This window comes from Protopterus annectens, chromosome 14.part0, assembly GCF_019279795.1.
Source record: "Protopterus annectens isolate FY-2018-M chromosome 14.part0, PAN1.0, whole genome shotgun sequence".
Classification (NCBI taxonomy): domain Eukaryota; kingdom Metazoa; phylum Chordata; order Ceratodontiformes; family Protopteridae; genus Protopterus; species Protopterus annectens.
The window spans coordinates 887,908,279-887,927,871 of NC_056748.1; the positions used below are offsets into that span (position 1 = coordinate 887,908,279).

General features: G+C 38.8%; 1 protein-coding gene across 1 annotated transcript in view; it reads right to left on the reverse strand.

The window, feature by feature from the left end:
- LOC122788743 (ATPase family AAA domain-containing protein 3-A-like) overlaps positions 1–19,593 on the reverse strand; it is a 493,053-nt gene that overhangs the window by 218,577 nt on the left and 254,883 nt on the right. Inside the window, exon 12 of the mRNA XM_044055637.1 lies at positions 7,389–7,514. Within this exon, the coding sequence (XP_043911572.1) occupies positions 7,389–7,514 (126 nt within the window). The remainder of the gene's footprint in view (positions 1–7,388; positions 7,515–19,593) is intronic.

The following is a 19,593-nucleotide window of genomic DNA, read 5'->3' on the forward strand; positions in this document are numbered from 1 at the left end:
TCAGAGCAAACCTGGGTACTGCCGTGGAGATTCTTGATATAATTATGGAAGGCTTTGTGGTTGTTTTTAGTGTCTGCCACAATTTTACCTTCACAGCTGGCTTTAGAAGTTTTGATGAGGGATCTCAACTTTTTGCTGAGGCTAATAAGAGAGTTTTTCCAGTCTTGGGACTTCACCTTTTTCTGCAACAGTTTCTTTCTTCTGTTGTAAAGTTTATTAATGGTAGGGGACCACCAGACTGGTTTCCATTTTATGGCGGAGAGCGTCTTGGTTCTGTTGGGTATGGCTAGTTCCATGGATTTATGTACGTGTTCGTACAGTGCATTGGTGTACGATTCGGCAGTCATGCATCTATTTTCCATTGACATGGGTGCTGTGAAGTTAGCCACCTCTGTTTTTAGGAGCCTAAAGTCAGTTTTGGAGAAGTTTTTCATGGTGGCTACCTTTGCAGGGGTGTGTGGGTGAGATGTGGATTTCCATGGTGATCAGAGGAATTGACTATTGGTGTAGAGCAACGGTTGCCCATGTTAGTAATAACCAGCTCAAGGATGTTGCTTCCTCTACTTGGGGAAAGAATGAGCTGGTCCAGAGCATTGGAACTGATGAATTCCAGGAAGTGTTGGTCCAGTATATTGGTGCACGAGTAGTTTTCCCAGTTGATGGAGGGGTAGTTGAAGTCACCTAGTATGAGAGTATTGGGTTGGATCCTAATAGTTTCCAGGGTGCTTAGGAATGTGGAGTGAGAGTATTGGGACATGGTTGGGGACCTATAGCAGGCAATGACCTGAATTGCAGTGTTACCCAATGTTAGTTGTACCTGAAGTATCTCAGATGCGTTACGCTGGGCTACTAGTCTGGAGGTGTGCATATCCTTTATGAATATGGAAACACCACCACCTTTGGAGTTTTGGTCCATGTTCTGGGGCCGAAGGGTGTGGAATGTTATAAGCCTGGCAATGCAGGGGTGCTTTCTGCTGCTTTAAATCAGGTCTCCTTTTCAGCACAAATGTCAATGTTCTCCATTTTGAGGAGTGCTTCGAGCAAGTGCATCTTGAGATTTAGACTTCTAGCATTGAGCAGCATGGCCCTCAGATTGCAATTATTTATAGCTGTTATGATGGCAATTTGGTCTTTGGAACATTGCCTAAAAAGGCACTATAGGGGTGGCAAGAGCCTTAGCTAGTATCCGAAAACCCAGGGGTGACAGATGCAGGCCATCTCTGGCACAGCATCAAGGTCTGTCAATCATGTCATCCCAAGCAGACAAATACTGGATCCCCTTAGAATGACATCAGAAACTTAGCCAGCTGTTGAAGTTAATAATTTTCTGCTTGTACTGCGGTATCATTGCAGCACATAAACTGTATAACAAGTATAAAATGTGTGGAAATGCAGAAAAACTGTTTGAAAAAGAAACTTCTTAATTGTGCACACATTTGCAGACTTTCAGGTCATATGGAGATCGAAAATCAAATACGTCTTCAGCTACTAGTAGCTAGATGAACAGACGTGCTTTTAAACAAAGTTGTACTATAGGTCACCTGTCTATGTAAAGTTATTTATTCTGTATTCTATGTGCAATTCATGGATACTTGTATATCTGATTTTATACAGTGCATTGTTCATTTTAATTTAAGTGAAAAATGTTCAACTTTACAAGCTAGTGGCTAGTGATTTACTTATTAACTGGCTTAAGGATACTGCACCAAAACAGGAATTATTGCTAGCTTCAGCCTTTCGAGGCAGTTCTAATCAAGCTACTGCTACCACCAAACCAACATTTAACACATAGCTTATTTAAGGGTAAGTGGTAATTGTGTTTTTGTGTGCTAGAATGGTCTAGCTCATTGCAATGTTACTGCAAAGACATGGGAGGGGTGGCAATATTGGAGAGATGTCATTAAATCATCTTACAAAATAATGTGGTGTGTGTAAAATAATCTTTGTCAAGTTTCAATTGCTGTTGGTAAGATATCTTTGAAAGGTACTGGGCTCAGTCTGCAGTAGGTGAAATGCTGGGAAGCCAGTGATTATAACCATGATCAGCAGGTCTACAGTGTAAAGCAATAATTCGGGTATGGTAGGTGTTGACTAGTAGCTGATGCAACAGTGCACATTTACAGCATGCTCTTAAGGTAAATCTCCCCTCTCCTATTATTTGGTGGTCAGTGCTGCTGATCATAAGACCGTAGCTTCTGACTGTCATATAAACTTATGGCAGCAGGTGAGATAATACATTCACTTGACTCACCTCCTTAGAGGAATTATCCAAATAAGGTGGCATTAACATTAGTGCAGCCCTACATATAGGTCATGATTCCAGTAAAAGTCTATGATAAGTAAGGTACTAAACTGAACAAAGACCTAAATTCCTGACCTGTAAAAGGGCCACCTAATGAAGGGTTTACTGGAGCTCTCTTCAAATTCTATGCTGAGCTATAAGCCATTATCAGAAAAAACTTTGAATATGGATGGTGCTGCAACAAATATATTGTCTGGATGTCAGTAAGTTGCCTGCACTCTTACAAAACAAAGAGTCAAATGAGAAAATCCACATGACCTTCGTTGGTTCAGCTCCCAGAAGGCAGATGGTGAGGTGACAAGATCACCTGTGGATGGGAAAGACACAGCAAAGGAAAGCTAATGAAACAGTACTCATGACAATATTGAAAGGTACTCTTCTGGTAAATGTGTGGCTTTCTTTGTGTGGAAGATGGACTCCAATCCAAATATTTGGAAGCATGCTCCCTCCAACATAAACAGAACTTTTTTTCCTAATGAAAATAAAAGCTATTGGTGCTTCACTTTGGTCTTTGTTTCCCCAAACCAAGGGATCATACTTTGATGGGTAAAGGTACTAAATGTCCTAGCAGGTGGCACAGAACTTTAAGTCATGGTATACTGCCAAGCCACAGTTACCACCTTAAACCAAGTATTTTGGTGACCTTTCCATTCTCAATAGAAAATTTTCAGCAACAGTGACCAAAGTGAAATTTGTATATGAAAAAACAATCTTGGTAACACCTCAACCAGAGATTTCTGGTTCAGTCAACTGGAAAGTAATGAAGGATGAGTTAAGATTCCCCAGTCCATTTTACAGCTTACAAGGAAGTCAAAGGGAAATGGCCCATCTTAACACTATCGCCAAAGATGTTTGCCAGCACATTTAAAAGAATACAAGGAACTACTGTCTGATACTACCACAAAGATGGCATGGAGGACACTGCGGCAGTTGTCCATCTCAATGAGGGTTTGCTGTAAGAGCACAGGTATAGCAGTAAAGATACACAGAGTTTACTAAAATCTGTTGCAGTTGTAAAGAAAATCAAAGTGCACTTCATAATTTCAATGCTGTAGACAAATAAGGGAAAATATTAGATTGTTAACCAATGGTAGGTATTAAATAACAGTTTACTCCTACATTCATTCTTCAATTACTTGCTTAACACAGTTCAAGGTTGTGAAGGAGCTGGTGTCTGCCCTTGCACTCACTGTATGAAAGGCAGACAAAGTTCTCCTGGAACATAGACATAAGCCCATCTCAAAACACGTGAACATGAATGTTTTCACAGACACACACAGACACACACACAAAATGAAGGATTCCCAACTAAACTACGTCATATTCTTGGGATGTGTGAAGAAACTGGGTCACTCGGCAGAACCTTATTCAAACACATGAAGATGTGCAGATTTCACAAAGAATGTACCTCATGAGAGCTAAATTGGAGACTCAAGTGCTGCAAGGCAGCAGTGCTTACTGTTGTATCGCTGTGACACTTGGATTTAATAGCTGCTGGAATAATACAGAAACAGTAACTGAAAACAGTTTACTATTTGAGAATATTATGAGGATGGGCTATATACAAGCAGACACTATAGTGCCATACAAACAATAAATTACAAGGCAGGTAATATTAGCATGGAGGAATAGAAACATGCAGGGTATATTTGGCATGCAGAAGTTAGAGCAGAGTATTATTATAGTAGCATTTAAACTAACAAAGTGATGACAGTTCTGTATTATACAATTGTGGTTGAACTACTGTATGAAGTCATATATCAGATACAATGAAGTCTGAAGCAGAAAATTAAAAGGGCAAAGATCAACTTGCTGTAAAAGCAAATAATTTTATCAGGTAACATGGTAACACAAAAACAGTGCCAGCTATTTGCCATGTATTAGTACAGGCAGCTGTAGGACACCCAACTAGCCAAAAACATGAGAAGGACACTTAACAGTAAGTAAAAAGAATTAGATCAAAGGACACAAAACAACATGCTAGATAATCATACAGTTAACTATGACGTCTAAGTGAAAGATGTGCTCATGCACAAAGCACTTGTTTGGCAGTTACAGCACAGGATTAAGACACTGAGCTGTTAAGTCAAGGGCACAGGGTTTGATTTCCACCACCTCTGTTTGTGTAGTGTAACTCTAAGCAAGTCACTTAGCTAGACAGTGCCTCTGAGTCAACCACTGAAAAGGGGCATTTTGGCCAGTGGGCCTCACACAATTAAACATATTTTAATGAAGTGCAGCAGCTGAAGGCAAACTATTGTCTCCAGACATTTTTTTTCAAGTATGTTAACCATTCCACATTATTCCAAAATAGCAAGAAATGAGTGATATGAAACTAGACTTCTTTCAGCCATGTGAAACATACACTTAGTTAACTACTCAGCATAGTTTCAAGTTGTTGTTGTTGTTGTTGTTGTATCTTTTGGCTTTTCCCAGTTAGAGGTTGCCACAGCGGAACTCCGGTCCGCTAATGATTGGCAGTAGATTTTTACGTGCCGAGTTGCCAGCCATGACTCACAACCTTCAACGAAGGTACGCCCATTCACGCATGTCTCCACACAGAAAACGCTTTAGCTGAGAATCTAACAGGACAAAGTCTTACTGTGAGGCGACAACGCTACCGGAGCACCACCACTGCAGGTCCAAGTGCCATAACAAAATTACATTCCTTGCTGGACATGTGAACTTGGTTACTTCTATGCACCAGTACCTGTGCAGTAAAATAATCCTCATTAGAATGGATATGCAAGGTTTCACAAAACTAGGAAACTAATTTATGACAATCCAATAATAACATTCCACTACATGCAAACTCCTGAATCACCAAACAGCGACTATGGATCAGACTGTGTATACTGCACTGAATGACTGTCCTCTATCCCACAAGCAAGGTAAAGACATCTGACAAAATGCTACATCAGCTACCCGAGGGTGAATGTCAAAAGTTAAATGCAGTGAACATTTAGGACTGTGATAAAGTTAGGTCAGCTGTGTACACACTACTAATTAATCTATGCGATCCATCTAACCCAACAGCAATGAACAGTTCATAGTCAGCAATCTCCTCAAACTTTCCAGGTCTGTACTACATATGATATCTGTGTTGCAATTGCTCCTTAATGTGTCTGTCTATATCCAATAAAAGAGGGACTTTTTATTCACAAAAGACTCCATTAGCCAATCTGTTTTTGTGCCATCTTTTAACTACTACTTAGCTGCTGTGTGGTTAAGTCCTATAACAAAATGGGAGCTGGATGCTACACCGCCTCCTCATATTTACACCAACAATGCAGAATCAAAGAACATACTCCCTATCTGTCACACAAGGATATGCTCATAGAGATGGCCAATATTTTAGCTCTACCTGGTTTACCCAATTCATTTTAATGTATACAGTGATAAGACAATACAACCCACCTGAACTGATCTGCTTCCTCAAAGAATCCAACAAAACCAAGCAACCACACAGTGGATGATTGCATTCCAATAACACTAACAAAAACATACTCCATTACAGTATCACTCAGTACCATTCAATAAACTACACTCAGAATGATTGCCCTCATGAATGTATGTAATTTAGAAAGTGTTCCAGGTACCACGTCTCCTTGTTATGACAACCACCAATTAGCCTAGCGTCTTTCTGTTCAAAAGTGCTAACACAATATTCCTTACAACTGTGCTACAACAGCTCTAGATAACCCTAACTGTTCAGTGGTTGCACAGAGGCTGTACAAAGTTGCTAAACAATGATACTACATCTCCAAAGGGAGCAAAGAAGAACTTTGCAAAAAGTAAAAATATAATAAATGATGGATTTGTGAAACCTCACCCTTGGTTTCGCTGGAAGATTTCCTTATGTTTGATACAACGAGTTTCATATAATCATCACAATGACAACTGAAAAAGCCTATTCACCAGAGTTTATCCAACCAGTTTTTCACTGGCAGATATGCTGCTTTACTATTACTTTAAATGATCCATCAAATATATTTGGTTAAGGAATCCAAAAATATGTGGTCTAGTCCAAATTCCTCCTACTCCAGTCTTTCTAGTTATTTTCCCTCTACGTTTTCATTAAAAATGTGTAACTGTGAAGAATGACACTTCTTAAGTGTTTTAAAAATCAAGACAGCTCAAGCAAATATGCCTCCTTAAAGCTTGTCCTGATGAATGCAGGGTCACTAATCAAAAACTGCATCGCTAAAACATATTTACTTTCTCCCCCTTCCCAATGTACTATATTCCCTGTGCTGGACAAACATGAACATTATACCTCGTTTCACTCCTTGATTTTGGACTTTCAAACAATACACAGTTGTGTAAGTAAACATACTAAAACAGTATGATCACTGTTTCAGCATCCTTAGGTAGGGTTATAACCTGCCTCTTTAGTTGCTATTTGGAAAGGGACAAACACAAAGTATTCTAGAGGCAAAATTTTGAACCTCTGTACATACCATCACAAAGCTCTACAAACTAGATTCCTTCACCAGGTCTACAAACAGACTTTGCTAGGACCATTCTCCAGGAGCTCCTGGCCCCACATCCTTCCTCCTCCTAAACATAACAGCTACAATAGTTTACCCATATAGCTAAGGCTACTGCAACAGTGATCAGTATGATGAACATAGTACAGTTTATCATAACTGTAGATGTTCAAATGCTCACCACTGCAGTAGCCACTCCTTCCCTTTGCCCCTCATTTTTTGTATAATTTTTTGTAAGGACTTTGATTTTTTACTTACCTAGCATTGACCCTTTTGAGGGCTCTAGCCTCCCTCTCTCAGTTGGCAAGAAAGCTCTGAAGGGCTTGGCACACAAGCCACTAATTTTCTACAGCTGTGCTCATGCTATCAACAGTCTGGGTGCATGAAATTTGCCCGTAATTCTGGAAGCTGGATGGCTGTTACATCCTTTGCAGGATGTAACCTATACAGCCAAGACTACTATAGCAGTTTTCAAATGATGAACATTCAATGTTACTCTTACACACAGCCAAGAAGCATGCTGTTGAAGTCACGGATCTTAAAAACATGGCAATGTGAAACAATTCACAAACATTCTCCCTAGTATTTTAACTTACCTTGGCAAACAGAGTTTTACCAGTTCCAGGTGGTCCATACATGAGGATATTCCTGTATAAACCTCGATTATGTTTTGTGTTTCTAGTTGCTATGGCAATATCTCGCACACGTTCCTCCAATGTAGGCTGAGAATAGAAAAGAAAGAGACAGTGTAATATGCTTGCAGAACTAATGGAGCAAAGAAAAAGACCAGCATAGATATGGAAATGGCTAAGAAAGTTATCCAAATCTTAGGTTTTTTTTGTTTTGTTTTTACAAGAAACATCTTCATTACGTCATCACTTATGACACAGGTAATCATACTTTTACATAAATGAAAAACTGTATCAACATATTTTTAGTTGCAAGCATTATACATCACTTATAATCTGTCCTATCATTGTCAGTGAAACAATACAAAGCTCATTCAAACCCTGCCTTCTTTTAAACCTCATTCCTCCTCCAAAACATTACTCTGTATTTATTGTTCCCACAATTCCCATTTTTTTCTATGCAATTTGCTCCTACCCTTTTCCTAAAGATCCAATTTCTAGTTGTTTTATCTCTATTACTAGATTCATTACTACTAGTACAGTTGGTTTAGACTTTGATTTCTATTTTCTAGCAACTGGTATTTTGGCAGCCACCATAATTAAACTCAGTAAAGCCTTACTATGTCTAGGTAATTCGGATTCTGTATCATAGCTCAAAAATAACTTCCTTAGTTATACCAATTTGCTCACCCAGTATTTCTGATAGAGTAGTCTGCAAGGATTTTTTTAAATTTTCCAACTCACTGCGCTTCCAATAAATATGTTCTCAATTACCTCTTTTTTTCCCATCACACCTCCAACATTTGCTGTCTACCTGAGGAAAAAATCTTCGGATTCTACTTGGGGTATAAAAATGCCTGTGTAAAACACTTCAAGCAAAGATCCTAAATCTTCTAGACTCTGTTGCATATTTGGGAGTCATACATATATCCCCAGCCATTGTTTCTTTGTGAATTGCTTACCCAATCTCTCTTCCCAATCCTTTGTAACCATCTTTGTTTTGTTTCTGATACCACGCCAAATATCTGTACACTATACTTCAATGGCTTCACTTACATTACAGACACTCAAAGGGCTAATATATATGGCTATTACGCATGGTGTCAGATACTCCTATCTGATGGATTAGGAGTCCACAGAAACACCAAATTAGCAGAAAAGGTAAGTAAGCAATGCTCTCTGACAGTACAGCTATGCAAGATACAATTAATAGGAGATCTTAACGGACAGGTCACTAAATCACAACATCTTGGTTTACCTGTCTTACACCTTTACCAGTCTGAATTTCTCCATACAAGAAATCAGTGCTGGTTTCAAATTGGCTTATGTTCCAGGCAGACAGAACAAGACTCTGTTATATATTCTACACTTGGTTATTTGAGCAGGAGTTTATTTATGTACATTTGGTTTCCAGGACAGAGCACTGATCACAGCATGACCAATTGCAGGCTCAGGATTTTCTAAAGGGATGAGTGCTTGAGGTATGCAAATGTGTACTTACACAATGTGAAGCACAAAGAAAGCACACTTGCAAAATGATCACTCTAGGTTTGTCCAACACCATGACTTTTTCTAGTTTCCTTATCTTTAAGAAAAGCTCCCTCATCTCTAACAAATAAAAATGTGTACAGTCTAAAAAAGCAGCAGCTATGTTTCTCAGTGAAAAGAAAAAAAAAGTTCCTTTTTCTATATCCCAAATTAAAAAAAAAATCTTCATAGGTTGGTACTAGGCTATCGGCCCTAGGGCTTATGCAAGCCTAGCCATAACAATTCCCTGGATATTTCTTCCCACAATATTTACTTTTCTGGGCCCCTGTCTAGCAGGGTGACTGACATGATCCCCAATCTCCCATCCAATCATCAAGGTTCCTTTTGAAGAGGGCCAATGAGGCGCTCTGCTTGACATGTATGGGCAGTCTGTTCCAGAGTATGGGGAGTCTCTGGGTCAGGAACCTATCCCTCCAGCATGTTTTGTTCATTGTGATGACAAGGTTTAGATCCCTGGAGCGTGTGGCACTGAGGGATTGGGATTTCTTTAAGTGAAGCATGTCTCAACAGCTCAGGGTTTGACATGGCCTTGTATGTTAAGCAGAGATCATCTCTGAGTAGACGATATGCCACAGAGTATAGCTGGAGTTTTTTTTAGACGGTCAGCATATGGCATCTGCTTTAGGCCTGTGATTCTTTTAGTGAGGTATTTCTGTGGCCTTTCCAGCTGTTGCAGATGTCTTGTGAGGTACATACCAAACGGGGCATTATACTCTATAATGGATCTAATGAGGGAAGAGTACAGTGGGACAATGACCTCCTTTTTTCTGGATGAAAAGCCCTTAGTGATTAGGTGTGCCACATAGAAGGATTTCCTGACTGTTGTGGCGATGTGGTTATTGAAAGTTGCATAAAAACACAAAAATTCTTAAACAATTAAAAATCATTAAAAGGAATACTCAAATACATAACAAAACGTATTGAAATAAGACTAGGGAAGTTAATTGCTTTGTCTATATCCTAAGTGAAAGAATCTTTATTTTGGAGTATGACTGCAGCATAGCTGCTGTCAAAATAAATACATTTTTTTGATCTACTGAGACATAATTAGAACAATCGTAGCTAATTTGCCATGTGTAATTAAAAAAAATCTCACTCGCATCCACTATCAAATAAATTTAAAAAATCATAGTATCAAGTACTTGCAATGATAGCAAATCTAGTCACGTCTCATATAACAGCATATACTAATATAACATAAATAAATTAAATAATCTTACAAACAAATCTGGTACTAGTCAAGATATGCATCCTGAAATAAAGTCAGTAACCACCTGGAAATTCCAAATATAAATGGATGCAGCAATGTTTTGCAAAAAAAAATTATTCACAGGGGGTGGATTTACTATTTCAGGGCCCTTTCCTTGAACATGTGCCTTCCTTTAACATCCTAATATCTTACATAGCTGCATCATATTTGTTAGAGAATGTCACTACATAATTATAAACCAAAAAAACTCAAGCAATTTCCCAAAGTAGGTGAGAAGTAAGATTATCTCTATGGCACATGCTACCTACTACGAATTTTGCTTAGATATGCTGAACTCCTACAGGGCAACTCCAGAGCAAACATATGAGGGTGCTGTCAGCATCCTGCAGTATGGTGAGCAGTGCTACCACCGCTGGTGTGGCGTACTGTAGAGGGACACAAACGGTCTCTAGTAACTTGGCAACATACAGCACCACCTGACATGCAGTAGCCCTGTGTACAAACACGAGTAAGTTGTACATATAACTTGTTTGTATTCTACCTAATCAACACAGTACAGTACTGCACTATGGAAGAGGCCTACCAGGAACAAGAGCAGTACCTTGCTTAGGGACTAAGTCAGTAACTTGTGCTAGAGATCTGTGTTTTTCCATGTCTCAGTCTCATTTCCCTGCATATAATACAAACATACATAAATGTGTTTAAGTGTCATGCATTTCAGTGCAACCTCTAAGGGCTCATACCAACAGGCACTTTTGCATCATCGCACAGATCAAGGTGTGACAACACATGTTCTGCAGTGATCTTTGCACCTTCTGAATGAGCTACATCTTGTGTGGTTTATGTAGGCAGTCACCAGTATGTTGGTTATTTGAGATTTATGCTGTACAGGTAAAATGGGAGCACTGTGTATGCAGAATGTATTTATTTTTGTTGAAAGTCTTCCTCAGCAGTATGATGGTTATATAACTGCATGCTGCCTACTGCTGCAGAGGAGGACAATTCAGTATCTCAGTGTATACCATTAAGTAAGAAACACTGGATGTTGGCTATACATGGGAATTTTGTAGAGCTATACTGCTACTTGTTAGTCAGAAGAATGGAACTGACATTGCATGGGTATATGCAGGTGCCACTTTATACGCAGCATATGTACATTACCATCTGAATTTCTGTTTTTCAGAATAGCACCTGCCATGGTGGAATGTACCACAGTCAGAGACGCTTAAGAAGTCTATGCTGCATGGTGATGGAGTTTGATATCCAACACTACATTACCAAGGCAATAGTTGTATAATTATAGCATACAACAGTAGTGGGTAGTTAACCACTTAGTATTACTTTAGCTTGCCTTGATGATCACAGATGCATCCTGCTGGTGACATTACAGTGGACTCTGGTATACAGATACCATGACAAGATTGTTTGCCCCAGTATTTCCCCTTGGACTATTATCTACCATTGTATCAGTGACCCAAACTGATGCGTCACCCCAACCCCATGAAAAAAATGGGATCGTTGTTAATGATGACGCCTTCATGTCTCTGCTCTCCACAAATTTAATGCACTGTAACAGAAGTGTGTGCCATGGAAATTTTATGGCGCACCATTTACACAGCAGCAAGTTTGGTACATGAATCATGAATATCATGGTGCAGCTGTGCATTGTTTATTAAATGAATACCTTACATGGTAAATTATAATTCACAAATAAATACCACTGCCCATCCACAGATGTCTTTGGGCACTGTTTGCCTAACTAGAAGCACATTTATTAATCAAGTTTGCCTCCATACTTTGGTTTAACATCCACGTCAAGGAAGGAATTGATGAAAATGACTTACAAAATGAAGACATTGATTAAAAGTCATTAAGCAAAAATGTATTCTAGTGGGACAGAGAGAATGTCAGCAATGAAATAACAAGAACTGAAAGAGAATGTGGAACAATGCAGCACATACAAAAATCTCACACTACCTAACCAGGGCCGGCCTTAGCTGAAATGGCGCCCTAAGCGAAGTAGTACTCCAGCGGCCCTTAAGCCCCACCCACACCATACTAATGCACACCCCTATAAGCCACACTCTCCAAGAAGGCCACTTCAGTCTTTCCCTTCAATTATTTAAATGCATAGAAAGAAAGATACCTTATAATGTAATTAAACTGAAAGTGAAGGACGGTGGAATTTTCCTTTAATAAACCTGCTTTATCTGTTGCTCCTTCACACATATTTTACTATAAAAGTCATGTCCTCAAAAAATAAAAGACCATGTGCCTTGTTTCAAAGGGTTACTTAACTTACAGTTTAATTTACTTTGGGGTAGGTGAGCGAGTCTTACAGCTCAGTGAAAGTAGAATAGCAACCTCTCTCCTCCCTCTGTACAGTAGCTTAAGCTAGAATAGCACAAACACAGATAGCCATTTGCTAAACAATACAATCTCGCAATGAAAACAGACTTGGCATAAGCATTAAACTTCTCTGCCATTGAAATGGCATGAAAACCCACATTCATAGAAACTGCATCTGGCCATTAAGTTTATCTTTGGGCTGTTTTCAAAACAGACTCCTTGCACACATTTTTAGGGCCATACATGCATGTATTCATTCTTTGATTCACCTTCCTGATTCTAGTAAATTATACTCCTTGTATAATACCACTGCCACTTGTTAGAAAGCGTTTTAAATTGCAGTTTAACATTCTTTTAATAAGCAATGAAATGTATAAAATCAATAACGCTACTCATTTCAGAAAATTTCAACCATAATAGGCTAGACCTGTCATTACAATCCACCAATATCACTCAATGCACAATCTTGCAGAAGTAAAATCATCTGAATAATTCCACATTAAACAAATATGTTACTAATGAAGAGGTTGCTACTGGCAAACAACTTTACATGTCAATGCTTCATCTACAAATTCAGTGTAAGTTGCCCTTGAAGAATTGCCTATATTACAATTAAAAATGTGATAAACTGGTAATATTGCAAAAGGAGATGACTAAAACTGGCAACAAGTTCATAGTTACTAGGCTTCTCGTACAAAGGAGGACACACTAAGGAGTGGAGAACCCCTAGCCTCCCTTGTAATGCACCAAATAAATCAGCAATCATATGGGTACTGCAATATCAGCACTTCATCTACATGGTGGGGGAGTAGAATCCACAGCCTTCTGCACCAAAGGCAATTATGGTACTAACACTGCTTTCAAATTCCCTGTACAATAAGGCACCACTTGTTTGTGTGTGTTTTAAATTTGTAGCTTTGTGCTTTAAATTTGTAGTTTTGAACATTTTGCCAGTAAGCAATGAAACAATGCATTTCCCAATAATGAAATAACTGCCCATTTCAGAATATTTTAACCATAAAAGGCCACTCAAGACTTCTATCATTACAATCCGTCAGTATAAGTCAGTAAGCACAATCTCTGCAGAAATAAATTTCATCTGAATAATTCCACATTAAAGAGATGTGTAACTAATGAAGAGGCTGTTACTGGCAAGCAACTTTATATTTCAGTGTTTCATCTACAAATTCAGTGATTGCTGCCCTTTAAGAATTAATTGCCTATGTTACATAAAACTAGTAAGCTGGTGATACTACAATAGGGAATGACTGAGAAAACAACAAGTTCATAGTCACTAGGCATCTTAAGCAAAGGAAGACACACTCAGGAATGCAGAACCACTACCTCACCTTAAAATGCACCAAAAATTGGCAACTAGGGCGTTACATACAGTGCCTCCATACCTCAACTTCTTAGCACAAGAGAGCTGGACAAAGCCTAAAATATTGGGGGGGGGGCAAAGGCTCCAAAATGACAGATTATAAATATTGCTCTTAGACTTAAAAAGGTGCTAGAATAACAGCATTTATCTTAGCCGGCATTGTCTAAAGGAAATGAAGACTGAAACTCAAATGTATGACATTTAATTATTTCAATCTTTAGGGATTTTCCAGAAAACCACACATTTTATGAGGAATAGGCCAAAAATATGAAGCAAGAATTTGGACATTCTGCAAACATCTGTACAGCAGAAAGATATGCATACTTTTCAACCTCTTAGTGCAAAAAAATCTGCACAAAGCCTAAAATAACACGGATGCAATGGCTAAAAAATAGGGACAGTTTGAAGTACAGTTTGAAGTAGTGCCCTTTTTAACTTAGAAAGTTAAAAGAATAACAGTATTTGTATTAGCATGTATTTTGTGGAGGATGCAAAGTTTAAAACTCATATACATATAATTTCGTGACTACAGTCCTCCCTGATTTGCCAGAAAACCACAAACTTTATGAGAAACAGACAAAAACTATAATGCTAAATCCAGACACTTGAAAAGGTATGCTAAACACACACACACACACACACACACCCCTACTATCACAAAGCAACACACACCTACTCTCTCACATAGCAACACAGACACACAGCTTCTCTTTCATACAGCAACTAACAACTAGTTTAAATTCCACACAGTCCTACTCTACTCTCTCATACAACACAGACATGCACTTGTCTCTCTCATACAGAGACAAGCGGAACCACTAAGTTTACATTATACACACACACACACACACACACACACACACACACACACACACACACACACACACACACACACACACACACACACACACACACCTAGGGCCAATTTAGAATGTCCGCTACACCTACAGCATGTCTTGGGAATATGGAAGGAAACCGGAACACCGGGAGTAAACCCACACAAACACAGAAGGTACACGCATCTACTCTCACACATTAACACACACGCACACTATCTCTCATGCAAACAGAACAGCTAAATTTAAATTCCATACATATACACACACACTTTCTCTCTCATACAGAAGTGAGCGGCTTAAATTACACTTAAACACAAACACGCATACACTTACCTTCTTTCTAAACCGAATGGCTCCACACGGACTTGACGTATTTCTTAAAGGAACTGCTAGTTTAAATTACGTGCAGGCCTGAAAAATGTAATTGCGTCCACGCTGGCGTCATGACGCTTGCATGCTAATGTTCCTCCTTAAGGTAACAGACTCGTGTACCGCAAATTTTTTATTTTTTTTTGTTTAGTTTCCGAGCCAACCTGCAGCTGTAAGTGGGAGGGCGCTCACCCCTCTCACGCTATGGATCAGGCTTCCTGAACAGGGAGCCGAGCGAGAAGAATTTTATTAATTAAAATAAATAAATAGTTAAAAATAGCGCCTTTTCCGAGGCTGGCCTGTACGGTGCCCTAGGCGGTCGCCTAGTTCGCCTATGCCTAAGGCCGGCCATGCGCCTAACTCAAAACAAAATCAAGTCCATGACCTCTACTGGCTCCTCTGAGAAATTCAAAAAGGTTGCAAGCTGAAATGGTATTTTTTTGCTATGGCAGTCCTCCCCAAAGACTGAAGATAATGTCTGTAAATGCACTGCAGAGAAGACAATATGTCAAGCATATCTTTCTACAACTATTTACCACAAGCACTGCCCACACCTCCACACCTTGGTGAGGCACAGCTTGCTCATTCATCCACAGTGTAATGTTATTTAGCAAACCACTGCAAGAAGTGCTGAAGTCAGAGGAGGCCATTATTTCACAAATCCGCAACACAATGTCAAAACCACATTTATTAAAGAATGGAGAAAGATTCCAATAACAGAAAAAAAAATATGACATCTTTAAAAATTGCAACTCTTGCAAGCAAAATACCTGCATACTATATAAAGTCTATTTTATTTGGAAAAAAAACAGGCATTACAAACCGTTTCCCTAAAAGACTGCAAAACAATATACATAAACAAGTCATTATGTTGACAGAATAAAAGCACAAGTGTAACTCACCGATTTAGGACACATGGAAGGGCTCATCAGAGAATACATCTGTAAAAATCTAAACCGTGACACTCCTATTAAAAACAGCGAAGTTAACCCTGCACAACCAATGATACGAGTAGCACGTGGTAGATGCAGACTTCGGCAGTCTTTTCCTCCTCTTTACACTACTCCAAAATACTGTTCCTTATCTTGGAATAATACAAGTTCGGCCTTGTGAAATTACCTACTGCATGCAATAAGCAAGATGTGAGGCATGTACCACTACAGCCTCAGGTGACTGTGGGGTTACAACCCTTCACTTACAAAACATCCAGCTTTACCTTTTGGAAAGTAAGTACAGATTATCACCCATATTTATGTAGTTTACATGGTTTAGATGGAAGCACACACACCCCTATTCAAAACTGAAGAAATTTAGCAAATGAGGTCTCAAATTACCACAATGTGACTTAAAACAGATAAACAACACTTGCTCAGCACTACCTAGTTTCTAGAAAGAACACTGTGGTGTACAGCCAATGAGAGAGTGTCACATCTAATGACCTGAGGGCACTGCCCTACAATAGATATTCTACAACAAATTTATATATAAATGTTGCAGGACAACAGCATTACACCTGATTTCGTCTATTCATCAATGAGTGGAATGTACTCTGCTATGATACAGGGAACACAAATTCAGAGAAAAACTTCAATGTATACATGCAAACAGTACATTAGTTGAAAGTGTATTACCAGGGAACAGCAATAGTACCATAAATACATAAAGATGGATTAACACAATATTAATAAGGGAAATGAAAATACAACTGATTTGATGTTTTACACTGATAAAAGGACCAGCTTTGAGAAATTGTAAAGGAGTATTTTGCTGAATGCATACTCTCTCAAACATACACCTCAAACGCCTGTAACATGGAACATTGCCCATGCTGTGTGCTGCCTGCATAAATTTGCATTCTGCTAGGTACATGCCTATGTACCCTACCAGTATGGGTTGAAAATACTGTTAAAAGAGTACTAAGATGAACACAGACTGCCTTAAACATCTAAAGGATGGAACTGCTCCTTTTATATGCTGCTTGCAAAACTTTGCATTCTGCTAGCTCTTTTAGGCAGACCCATCACCATATCTCCCACCAGTAAGGACGGTCTTGGACTGCAAAACGTGAAGCCAAAAGACCACTTTGGACCTGCAGTTCAACAATATGGATCACGCTTTTCCTACTCAAACACTCTGAACATTAGCATAACAGTGTTAAGGCACTCCTTACTCAACAGTTCATTCCATTTGCATACAAAGCTTGATATGAAGACCACTTAATAACACACTTTAGCCAACCAGCCCCTGATTTAGTCCACTGTACAGATCCCTTGTCTAAGACACTTGGAGAGCTGTTGCAAGGACAAAGATCTTTTGCCACTCCCAGGTAACACGTTTTTTGCACCTGTACTGATTACTGAAAACACTTTTTGTAACTAGTTCTTTTAATGAGACTAGCTGTGCAAACATGCTTATGAAATTAAATTATTGGTCCAAAGTAATTACTGTGGGTACACAGGTAAGTCAGGTTACCATTTACAGCATACTGCAAAGGTCTGTCCCATAGCATAGCTACAAAATATGTAACTTAGCAACTAACCAATTTTCCTGGAAATCTGGATCTCAGTACATTAACGTATCTCACAATATGCACTGGTTTTCTGTTTTGTATATTTACTGATTTAAAAAACTTCCTGTATAAATGTTTGTATGCAGGGAAGTACACAGAACACTTGTTTATATCATAGCAGTACTAAGCAGATGATTGCATATTTACATTACTTTTGCCTGTAGTCCTTCCTCATCGTTTCTGTAAACAAAAACCTTCCCGCTATTCTGCTGTTTACTCACTCTTATTTTGGTTTCCTTTCTGTAGACTCACCCCCATTTTCACGCAATAATAAGAGGTGAAAATACTGTTAAAGGAGTAACCTACTGAACTGTTAGTTCCTTACTACTGCTGCTGAGTTGTTGTACAAGCCCATAGACTGCCACTGCATGTGGTTCGAGCCCCTAATAAGCAGATTATGAATATGTGCAATACTGCACCACAAATATGGCCAATTTTGCATTACAGACATTTATTAGAGTTAACACAATAGCATTTACTCTTATAATATTAAGATTTTTTTCTGCACCAGTGCAGAAATATTAAGTTGTGTTTGCACTGGGTTTCACAATACACAGAGAAGTGAACTGATGATAGAATATGCTGAGGCAAGTCGTTAGATAAAGTAGACTTAGGATTGCCACTTTTTCAAATGTCTAAAGGAGGACATTTTTTGTGGAAACATGAGATTTTGCAGTACAAAACTTACTCATAGCCAGTGCAAAGTAGAGCACTTCAATTTTTTCCCCAAAATAAAACCTTATCCTTATGGCACTTGAACTGTTTATCCCATTTCAAATAATATTTAAGTGTTTTATAAACAAAATGAGTGCATTTCATAACTATTAAAGAAAACCTAGGGAATCTTTTTGTCCTAAACTTCCAACCAAAATAACAACCATATACAATTTACAAAAAAAAAGGGCTCCTGTATCGGCGTTTTTCACCCAAGTTCTTATGTATGCTTTTCCCCATTATAACTCTCCTACATCCATTTAATCTTTCCCTCCAACCTCTCTTCACACTAGTCTTCATACCCACTTTTGGCAACAGCAGCAATATATGTACATGGATAGCTTTCATCTCCTACTACAATCTCTACTGTATCACCCTAAAGTCTTTTGCCTTAGGCATTGTTATGCATTTTTTCTTCCAATTATTATACTGTAATCAAAATTAACAATTCATCTTAGTCTATGCTTGCATTTGTAACTGAAGTTTTGTTTTACTTGGAGGTGTACCCAACAACCTAGGATGGGCCTGAAATTGGCCCATATAAAAACAAATAAATTATATTCACCCATTCACTCTTTCATTCTATGCTTCCAATATGCCCAGAATAGACTAGGCAAATGATCTTGGTGTTGCACCACGAGCTTAAACAAACCTACAGATACAAGCACAGGACAACTGCCAGACTCCCGCAGGATAAAGGTCAAATCTCTACATAACAGCAGCAGCATCTTATCCACCTCCATACTCTTCCCTGTTAATAAAACAATGGCTAATCAGCTCCATCAAGAAAGACATCCCTCCAATTACCTAATCATTATGGGGGACTTCAACCTCAAATTTAATTTTTAGCAATAATTCAAAACATTTGTGAATAGCTACCAGACCTCTGCTTAACACAAAAATTACCTCACAACTGACAAGACCCAGTCCTAGGACCAATAACCATTCCTTTGGCACACTCTTCATTAACACTGAGCACCAAATCAGAAACACTAACATTACCCTTCTACCCGTCCCCCCACTCCCCCACATTCCCATGTTTACAACCCATAGCCTCTTAACCCACCACACAACATAAGTTTAGGCCTAGGGCCACTAATAAACTTTTCCAACCTCTGATTTGCTCTCTTACAGCTTGACTGGATACCCGTTCTCACCATCCAAGGCCCTGTCACAGCAGCAAACACACTAAC